Source organism: Primulina tabacum, chromosome 9 (assembly GCF_025594145.1).
Source record: "Primulina tabacum isolate GXHZ01 chromosome 9, ASM2559414v2, whole genome shotgun sequence".
In the NCBI taxonomy this organism is placed as follows: domain Eukaryota; kingdom Viridiplantae; phylum Streptophyta; class Magnoliopsida; order Lamiales; family Gesneriaceae; genus Primulina; species Primulina tabacum.
The window spans coordinates 39019382-39030520 of record NC_134558.1 but is presented as its reverse complement, the minus strand read 5'-3'; the positions used below and the strand labels follow the sequence as shown (position 1 = coordinate 39030520).

General features: G+C 34.1%; 2 protein-coding genes and 1 long non-coding RNA gene across 5 annotated transcripts; 2 read left to right on the top strand and 1 right to left on the bottom strand.

The window, feature by feature from the left end:
* On the top strand, positions 1-1450 carry LOC142556732 (protein BIG GRAIN 1-like A). The gene has a single exon (XM_075668212.1). It carries the CDS (start codon positions 201-203, stop codon positions 1410-1412), a length of 1212 nt encoding a protein of 403 aa, XP_075524327.1. The 5' UTR covers positions 1-200; the 3' UTR covers positions 1413-1450.
* Positions 1451-4646: 3196 nt separating this feature from the next.
* Positions 4647-7417, bottom strand: LOC142556034 (uncharacterized). Of its 3 annotated transcripts, XR_012822507.1 has the most exons (5): positions 7238-7417; positions 6823-7074; positions 5225-5347; positions 4997-5148; positions 4647-4906 (listed from the first exon to the last, which is right to left on the bottom strand). It is a non-coding gene; the product is annotated as an uncharacterized LOC142556034 (long non-coding RNA). The 3 variants fall into 3 exon arrangements; XR_012822506.1 differs by having other exon boundaries at positions 4647-5148; positions 7238-7415; XR_012822508.1 differs by lacking the exons at positions 4997-5148; positions 5225-5347 and having other exon boundaries at positions 7238-7413.
* A 1206-nt stretch (positions 7418-8623) lies between these two features.
* On the top strand, positions 8624-10860 carry LOC142504499 (two-component response regulator ORR26-like). Its single transcript, XM_075617353.1, has 3 exons — positions 8624-8768; positions 9570-9719; positions 10337-10860. The coding sequence occupies exons 1-3, from the start codon at positions 8624-8626 to the stop codon at positions 10858-10860; spliced, it is 819 nt and encodes a 272-aa protein (XP_075473468.1).
* The last annotated feature ends 279 nt before the right edge of the window (positions 10861-11139 follow it).

The window sequence follows — 11139 nt, the reverse complement described above, 5'->3', positions numbered from 1 at the left end:
CCTTTAAAAAGGGGTGGTGTTGGGAAGTAGTGGAGCTGGAGTGGTGTTCTTGGTTCGTCATTACAATTGTCTCAATCTTTGTTTCTTTGCTCCCTTTCCGTTCAATTTTCCTTCTTCTTTACTTCTTTTCCTGCAACTTTTGACTCTTGAAAACCAGACAATAAAGCAACGATACTCTTGCTGTCACCATATATATCATCATGTATGTTTCGAACTGTTCTTCTAATTACCCTTCGTTTTCCTCTACACTTCTTGATTCCATTTACCGCTCCTTTGATATTGGAGAAGAGGGAATGGGGATTTACAGGGAACCCATCAACAAGAGCACCGCTGCTGATGTGTTTCCTAGTGATCAGGAAGAAATGGCAAACTTTCAGCGGGTTTGCATGATCGAGAAATTGATGGAGAAGAGGGTTGGTGATAAAGGTGTTTCGCGGAGGAAGTTGTCGGAGGCCAGAAAGTGGAGGAAAGATGGGGATAGTTTCAGTTTCAGCAGCTCTTCCGATTCGAGCTCCGGCGGAGGCGAAGCTGATGAAATATCTTTTCCCGGAGCTACTTCACGGCGGCCGAAACCGATTAGAACCGGAAGTTCTGGTCATCATCAGAAGGAGAAAAGTCGGGAAAATCGCCAGGATTTTGAAATGAACCGTCGTGAGAGACGAGGTTTAGCTGATCAATCAGAGCCGAATCCGAAGCATGAAAGCGGGTTCCTGAAGACCAAATCAAAAGCACTGAAAATATATGCCGATTTGAAGAAGGTGAAACAGCCGATTTCTCCCGGCCGCAAACTCGCCACGTTCTTAAACTCACTATTCACCACCGCCGCCGGAAGTTCAAAAAAACACAAAGCCAACGCAAATCCTCACCACTCTCTGGCGTCAAAATCCGCCAACACATCCACTTGTTCGTCCGCTTCGTCCTTTTCCAGATCATGTCTCGGAAAACCACCGTCGTCTACTGGAAAATTTTCCAGCGTCGCCAAAAGGTCGGTTAATTTTTTCCCCGGAAGCGTAATTGATGACGAAGATTGTCAACCGTGTGGGCGGAAAGCATTACCTCGAGAAAACAAACCAATCAATGCAGCTCTATATTCCGAGCTCGTAAAGAACAACTTTAATGGCTTCAACAGTATCAAATCCTCCATCGATGAAGAGCTTAAGGTGTATGTGATGGAGTACAATCGCAGAGTGGAGGATGCGGCAATGGATTTCCTGAGAAAAACCCATTTCACGAACCGAGTTTTCGATCAAGAATCTGAGGAAGAAGATGAAGATGACGACATGGAAAGCTGTGCAAGTTCTGATCTGTTTGAATTGGATAATCTTTCCACCATTGGAGTGGAGAGGTATAGGAAAGAATTGCCAGTGTATGAAACCACCAGTGCTGACGCCAAACGAGTCGTTATAAATTAGGGTTGTTCTGTAATTTTTTTGAAATAAAAAAATTGTGGGTTTTGAAATGATCTCTTAGCATTTTTATTAATATTTTTTTACAAAGAAGATTACATATTGCTTATTAATTATCTTTAAAAATTTTAAAAATGTTAGTTGATGAGTGAAAACGAAGATTGTGATGAAGCCAACTCGACGAGGTTCAAAAGGGAAGCAATAACATATTCCAATATTTTAAAGATCGTGTTACAGATAAAAATTCCTGAGATCGTCTCACAAAAAACCTATTCAATTAAAAAATAAGCAGGGGAGATGTTTAAACATTTTTTATTGTTATTGAACTCATAAATTTTCATCGTGTAATATTTATTTTGTGAAGTACTATTTGAATTTTCTAAACAACTGTTTCTTTAATAGAGTAAGACCAACTCCAATCCTAAGACTACAATAGTGTCAATCCTATTGCAGCGTTAAAATAATTGGTCCAACGCAACTCTCCAATTTGTGCCGAAATAGAGTTGCGCTATTTTCAACTCCACATGTGACGCAGCTGTGCGCCACATGCATTTTAAATTTTTTTATTTTTTAAAGTTTTTTAGATTATTTTAATTGCTTAATTTTTCAATTAAATAATAAAATTTATAAATTATTATTTTAATAAATATTAAATTAAGTTTATTTAAAATTTTGAAATATTAATTATGAAAATTTTAATATTTTGATTTAAAAATAATTAAGTATAAAACTATAAATTTTAAAAACAACCAAATTAAATTATTAGTGCGTTAAAAATGGTACAAATTACAAACAACGGACAACAAACATTACGAAACAACAAATAACAACGACAACAACTAAGAAACAACAAAATTACGAAACATGAAAAAAATTACGTAAAAAATAGATTTTTAGTAATAAGGTAAATCAAACCCCGATCCTCCAATATCTCCAAAATAAGATCCAAAGTTGTCATTATCTTGACGTTCAGCTTCAAGTCTTTTTTGCAAAATTTTTTGTTGTTGAATTCTAGTGTACTCACGCAGAGACTTGAAGCTGAACGTCAAGTGTACTCACGGTGATCAGTGAGTGGTCTCGATTGTATGTATTGGAAATGGAAAAATTGTTCCACTGCTTGGGCTGGACAATATACAGGTCGTAGTGGGTCACCAACAATTATTTCAGAAGCAGTGACCGATTATAAAAGAGAGAGCCTAATTTCTAAGGTTCAGTTCCAATGCAATAGATTGACGCATGCAAACCTATTTGGCACTGAACAAAGCTTCTGTTCATTATTAATTAATACTTGAAACTTAATCATTGGATAAGAAAGTGGACGCATGCACATTAAGTATGAATATAGAAAGTTTAATCGTGATATGCTAGACACGAGACTGGCGAGAGTAGCCATCCTTTTGAAATTAAAGGGAAAATAATTTTTTTTATCGACTTATTTTAGTATTTGGTCTACTCCGTATTCAAATTTTGGTTAATATAAAATAATAAAATGTTGACGCGACACCACAAATTTTTAGTGCTGTGTCCGAAATTGTTGACGTGATCAGCGTTATGTTAGTAATCAGATCAAAATAGTGGAATATTAAAAATTGGTTAACCAACATTTGAATATTTCGGTTAAAATCCAAAATATAATAACTTAGTAGATAAAAAAAATTAATCCTCGTCACAACTCATACGGATAAAAACAATAGAAAAAGTGACAACATTTTACTCGAAAATACTCCATTTCAAATTTTTTGGAGTGGTAATTAATATTAAAAACATTGTACTTTGTGAAAAAGCAGTAGTCATTATGAAAATTATGGCAGTCCTCTTTTTGTCATTTTGTTTTAATGCTTGACGCATGGTAATTTATAGATTAGTTAATAAACTCATTCCCTATGTCAAGTGTACTTAATTGCAATAATTAGAGTCCTGCAATTTTCAAATTAAATACTTAAATTGAGACCACCCCTCTGAATTTCAAGTATTTTTTGATTTTATATATATTATAACTATTTTATCATCTATAACATTACAATTAGACAAGATATATAGGAATTGCAATGCCAAAGGTGTTAGGAGGAGATTATATCTTTTATAAAATTCTCTCTCAAAATTAGAAAAGAAAAAAACGAATTTTTAAGTTAAAACACATTGTCTATTGAATTTTTTGTAGTTTACTATCCATTTATTTATTTATTTATTTATTTGTGACTTGACGTCCAACCTCGATTGTGTGAAACCATAGCTAGCACGTCTATCAAAGATTTGAATCAACAATTCTTCATCAGCCACTAATCAACTACAAAAACTATCTTGAGATATAAATTAATTTTGTGAGAGATATCTTCAATACGATCTAATTTATGAAATTTATTATTTTTTATATCAAAAATATTATTTTTTATTGCATATGTGGACCGGATCGATCAATATAGATCCGTGAGACAATCTCACAAAAAGTTGTTACATGAATGTTTATTGTGGGCAAATCTTGTTAAAAACCAACCATGCAGGATTGAGTGGCAAATCTCTATACAAATCCATTTATGTGGCTAAATTGCTTGGTAGGGCCCGATTTCAAAGAATCAGTTGTCCATGCTTGGGGTGCAAAAGGGGTTCAATCCCATATATATTAATCCATTAATCAAACTATTGTTTTTGGTTGCCTTTTTCTGCTAGGCCACCACTACAGTGTGCTGGATAGACTTAACTGTAATCACTTCTTTTCGTTAAAACGGCATGGTGGGTGGGAGTCGTTCCATTTTAAAACTCGATGATATCTTTTTATCGGCAAAACCTTAGCTTGATTGGGGTCTACTTTAGGAGTAGATATTAAAAATAAACTATCTTGGAATTATATGATGGTGTGTATTCAAGTAGAGTTTAGATCGAGTACCACTTCAGTTACATTAGTTCTCTAACCTCTATTTAAGGCTTGATTGGTGTTGAGTTTTTGCTGCTGTTGATCAAATTTCTACATCGAAATATAATGTATAACACACCCTTTCGGCCTTTATGTATAAATGCGTGTATTTATTGATGGATTTGAAATCTAGATGAATTTGATTTATACGAGTTTTAAATAATTCCCTTACTATTTTAACTCTTTGTTTCCAAGATTATCAGGGCGCCTTCTCTAAATCCAAACCCAAATTGTTTCAAAGGAAGCCCAACAAATTTGGTCCGAGTTGCTCAACGGATGGCACAACGGATTAGATCATAATTTTGGGAAAGTCGAAAGTTTTTTGGCAAATGATTGAATTCACTTCACTACGCAGGGTTTATACAATGAAAAACTTCATACATGGAATATGTTATTTGAACATACACTATCCTGTCCTCATCAATCATCGCCAATTCCTATAACGTCCTCCACACTCCACAGTACATACAACACAAGTAAAACAGAAGAAATCTTACATATACACATGCTACAACTGCAACTGTCTCCAAAATCAACCAAACAGAAAATTAATCCAACCGTGATATCCCCATGGTACCACATATTACACCTGCATTAAGAGAAGTGATTTAACGATTAAAAAACTTGAGCTCCAACACACGGCAACAGATACCAAACTCAATAGGATTGTTGCTCTCACCACAGCCACGGACTAAGAGAGCATGCTGCAGCAGCAAATGCATGATCGGCGTGGAGAAGATCATAAGATCTTGGGTAAGTGCTAAATGATTCACACCAGTCGTGGTAAATTCCAAATAGACCTCTCTCATAAATAATTGGCAGTTTATAAATCTGCAAATAAAGCCATTGATAAGAACAAGCTAGATAGCACGAGACTGGAAAAATGAATAGATCCCAATAATGCTACCATGGGGTAGCGGGTAGCCTATGCTACCAATAATGCTATCCATTTTCTCAGAATCCACTTCAAGGTCAGGGGGCAGACCCAGTTTTCCTGCATCAATTTCTAGGTTCTCATGTTGTAGCAAGCCTCAAAAATAAACAAGGTTCAGCAACTCAAAAAAGGCAGCTGTCAGATAAGATATGATGGGGGAAAACGAAGCATGTGAGCCCTGGTTTCTTTCACAGAAACCAGCAGAGAACGGGAGAAAAAAAGTGCCGATAGTTTATGATCGTCTTGGCATGGGCTGCATGGGTGATAAGAGCTTCACTAATTGACATGAGGTTGCTGAGAAACTAGATAGTTCTAGCCGCTAAAACTTTTAAAGCAATATTGACATAGACCAAACTATACTGCTCGAGTAGTTCTCAAAGCAAATGCCGTATAAGCAAAGCTCGCGAGCCTGGGGGTTTTATAGATGGTGCAAAGGTAAAAGCCATGAAACCTTGTGGCAATCTAAGAGTTGTTAGTAATGCCACAGTGTAACACCTAGTGAGTGTGTGGAAGGCTCTTTTTCAACCAATAAGGTCAAATATCATACTCTCCAACCGATGTCCTTTCTCCTTTCCCATCAGGCCAGCCCAGGGGAAGATGCAATAATGAAAACAGATATGACACTTGTCTGTAAACGCCAATTTGTACATAACTCACAAGTCTCGAACCCTAAAAGCTTAAGCCTTTTGGTCAGCGGACTAAAACAAATTGTGTTGTCCATGAGAGTTCAAGGCACCTATATTGAAGTAATCTCCATCAACAGAGCACAACAAAATGGAATAAACCCATCTTATTACGAGCAAGTAAAATTTTATGCAAATAAGGAGAAATATATTGCGTGTTTGAGCATAAACGCGGTAAAATGGAAAAAAACTATAAAAATAAACTGGGATACAGAATATTCACACATGAAGATCAATATATTTGGTCTTTGAACTGAATTCACTCCATGAGATATGCACCTCCTGTGCAACAGTAATTATGGTTACAGAGGCCACATAGAAAGCAGGAAGCACAAAAATGAAGAAATGAATCAAAATTTATATTGTTGAACCTTCTGTATTTTAAACTGTTTGTTCAAATCAGATCCAGTGTGTGCACGTTTCAGAATTTGCGCAGTGTTTGAAATTATTCTTCCTTCAATTTTTTCATCATCAAGCAAGTCCTTTACTGTCATAACTTGATAATCTGTAGCAGGAACTAATGTCCCATCTCCAACAACCTAAATAACAGATATTGAGATTATAAATCAATCTTTTTTTTTCCCAACGAAACAGTTCTCCATCAAAATTCTGACTTGAGAGAACAACAAAAGGGAGATAGCACGGAAAATAAGTGGATCAAGTGGCATTTCTAAAATGTGGACTTCTAACCCAAAAAAATGCATTAATGACACTCCCAAGTACCAATCAACTCAAACAGCAACAAAGCCTTGCTATACACACATCACACTAATCAAGAATTGGACTGAACTTGGCAGGTATATTCACCGGGAACACACGCATTAAGTGCAAATCAAGACATCATTGACAAAGAGCTCAAAAAATATCCCAAAATAGGAATTCCCTAACTGTACAATCATCCTTGCAGGACTAATTTCACCGCCAAGATGTAACACAATGTTGATACTCGAATAGGTTAGTTAAAGATCAATTACAACAGTCTTTTCACGCATTGATATATCCCAACAAGGTGGTAAAGGACAGGAACTTCAGTCTTTGGAGGCGGCGATATAGTGGTTCCATTTATCTCGGTGAAGTTATCTTTAACTTTAGCTTCCTCATCGACCACTGTCTCCATTGAAAATAACTCACATGCCGCTTCTGCCAGCAAATTGAGGAAGAAAACACAAAATCTCCTCAATCAAACTCGATTTGAATCTTCAAAACTATATGACGCAGAATCATACAGCTCATGCATGATATAATTCACGAACTGTGCAGAAAACATCATAATACTAGAAGGAATAACAGTAACTGAACTCACCACTCTATCCACAGAATTCAGATAACTACACCGACAATCATCGAAGAATAATATGCAAGGGAATAATCCAGTGCCTGGCGTCAGGAAAGTGAACCGAAATCCAAAGGGGGGATTACGGTTTCCAATTTTGGTTTGAGCAACCTGAGCCGAAGCCAAGAGGCGTGAATTAACTCGATTTGACCGTACATTAACTCGTTAGTGTGGTATCTTAACAAAAACAAGAAAAAATGTTACTAAATATAGAAATCGAAAAATGAAAGGAAACTTATATAGTTGAGACAAAAAGAGTATGTCGTATTTGAATTAATAGATTTGAAGTTAATGATTTTAAAATCATAATAAGCAATCCACTTATTTTTTTGGATACATCTTTACATCGAATTTCGAATTCACAACTATTTATTTTTGTGTTATTACGACGCATTTCAAATCCATTTATATATGAAGTTATAATTTCATATTTTTTCTTGAAATATTCTCTAGAATCCAAATCTCTCGTTCACACGACCTCATAAATATCGTCTTTTCGGAGAATTTACTGTTGAATAATGATTTCACATCTTGAGAGAAATGTCATGGATTTTGGAACAATTAGCCTAATCATACAACAATAATTCAAAAATCAGATTATTATGTAAATGCATTCAAGGACTTCCTATGTTTCGCCATCTTTCCTTTTTATTCCTTTTTATTTTTAAAGTAATCAAATAATATAAATCCTATTTTTACGTTATCATTATAGCATTTTGTTCTATATTATTACAATATTTGTCCTATATTCTCTAACACTTTGAGTTAATATTTCTCACATATCGCATGCATAAAAATCGAATGTGTGAAGCATTTTTTATAATAAAATATTCGACAAAATATTAATTAATCCAGAATATAATAAAACATCGATCCTAAAAGAAATTTTGCATTAGTCAAAGAATAATTATTTTCAAACTAATTTACACTAATTTTTAGAATGCTAAAAATGGTTTAGACTTGAATTTCGAGCATTTAAAATAAAGAGTACGATTTCACGAATTACTTTGTATTGGTCAATCAAAATACAATGTGACGTCATAGAAATCACTTCCCTAGTATAAATACAACATTTCAGTGGCCTTCGTTTTACAAACCACTATATCCACCGTGAGTTCTTTCAGAGTTCTCGCTCAAATCTATTGCGTTATTCTGGAGTTTATCGATCAGCGCATACCGAAAATAGTAGTTGTCTGTTCAAATCCGAATATATTCAGTGCTTTGTCATTTCTTTTTCGTCGTATAATTTTTTTCTTATTTTTTTTTGGTTGCGGCCATTAATTAATAACATGTGACTAAGAGTTCAATGTTACATTTAATTTTTTGCATGTAGAACTAATCAACCGACTAGTGGAAATGGAGATGGCAAATGAAGCTGGGAACATCCCGTCGAGTTCCTGCCATGGCTGGATGGTGCGAGAGATTCATGTGTTGCTTGTGGATCATGATACGGAGTCCTTAATGAACACAACAAAAATGCTAGAAATTTGTTCATACAGAGGTAAATAAAAAATTAATTAATTTAACTCGATTTATATAAATTTATAAATCAGAGATGTTGTGTACTAAAAATTTTAAAGTATACATGTTTTTTCTTTAGATTTGCGCAAAACAAATGTTCGAGTTTTATATTTATTATTATATAAGTTTGTTTATTTTTCATATAGGTTATTGGAAAAACAAATTTAATTACAAACTTTCTATTATATCTCTATTTAATTCGTATTGTGTGAAAAAATGAAACATTTATCAGAGGTTTCATTAAAAAATTATTTCGAATAATTATATACCATTTTATTCTAGAAAATTGTGTTACCTATTTGTCATCATCTATTTCAAGTATAATATATATAGAGAGAGATTGCACCATCATCCATTCCAAAAAATTAAAATTTTAAAAAAAAATCTTATCATTTGAGAATTTTTATAAAAAACATGACATTTTTTAAATTTGTCATAGACTTGTTATCTGTGTTAAAGATGTATTTGTACCATTTCATCTGCTCATGTTACCAGACCGGATAGGACTAAATCGGTTCTCAATTATGGAATGATGGAATCAGTCCGATCTTGTATGGTAGCCGATTAGATTATTTCATATTTATCGGATTGAGAGTGTAACCCGTTTTGAAACCGGAACCGAATTTAACTGGATTGGATGAATTATTCAACCAGACCGAATTAAAATATTTTTAGGTTCGATGGGTTTCTGGATCGAACCGGATTAAATCTCCCCGGATGTGGGTCGATGAGCATCCCTCATTATACTTAGCTTTTTTTTTTTTTTTTTTTTTGCTTTCAGTAACAGTAGCGGGATTGGCATCTGGTGCTATATCGACGCTGTCGAGTGGGAAGGCCAAGTTTGATATTGTGATGGCGGATGTGAACTCACCCGACCTCCGAGCATTTGAGCTTCTGTATCATGCTGTTAACATTGATTTACCTGTCATATGTGAGTTCTTATTATAAATTCAATATTATATCTCCATTTTTAAAAATAGGGATCCATATTATATCATTTCTCTGATTTTACTTTGCCATTGTTTCCAATTTTAAATTATTTTTACGTGTTAATTCACACCATTCAGTATTCTGGTGTCTTTTCTCCATTTTTTTTTTTGGAAACAATTTTTGATCGCTTTAATTTTCTTCAAGTAGAAATTTAATAAATGACAAGAATTAATGTTAGTAAAACAAATAATATATTATTCCTTTTTAATGTTGTCATTTAAAGCAGATAGATAGGACATGAATGTTGTATTCGGCGTAAAAATTCTACTATTTTAGTGCTAAAATGTTTGTAAATGACACTAAAATAGCATTATGGGTTTTGATGTCCTTACAAGCTATTTACCCCAATCTTTTCCATTATTCTTGCTATTCTTTTGAAACATATATCAATGTGCGTATAACAAAGTCTCAATAAAAAAATTGAAATTTATGTAATTGCTCCTTAGTTTAATGTTATTTAAATGCGTATCTATAGAAAAAAAGATTAAATATTCAAAGTTAAGACTTTTGTCATATATACCATTTTTGAACGTTATCTTACGTTCATGCATGATGAAGTCATGTCGGCTGATGATGATACATACCTGGCTATGAGGGCACTCGAGAATGGGGCATTCCTGTTCATCAAGAAACCTGCGACGATGGATATCATACATTGTCTGTGGCAACATGTTTACAGAGAAAAAGAGCGAAACGAGGAAAACGTAGAGAGATTTCAAGAAATAACGGCGAGCAGAAGATCCGGGATGGATGATCAGAACCCGAATTATAACCTCGGAGGCAAAGGGCGAGACAAAGAAAAATTTAAGGGCGATGAAGATCAAAGGGACCATAGGGATAATTATAATTTGGTTATAGATGATAATAGCAGCAAGGGGGTCAAGAGGAAAGTTTGCACGGACTGGACGGAAGAGCTTCATGCGAAGTTTGTGGATGCAGTGACACATCTTGGTGAAGGGAGTGAGTTCTTTTCTTTTTCTATCATCATTGTTCGTACATCGTTGTCGTTGATGTTGATGTTGATGTTGATGTTATTTAAAAAGTTTATGTTATTGGGTTACGAAATATATTTGAAATTATAAACTATCGTAATCATATTTTTAAAAGAGTTTTTTCAAATAACATGCATGGATAATTTTATAATTTAAAATGCACTTTGTAACTCTTGTAACATTTTTCATTTAAAAAATCATAGTAAGATTTGAGGTTTTCATGTATTTTTAAATGGAGAGCTATTCTTGAATTTTGAGTAACTTGATGTTGCATCTGAATGGATGACTTTGAAATCTAAGAATTTCAGTTATAATTTTATTATTAACAATTAAATAATAGATATAATCTTAAATTCATATCTTACATAT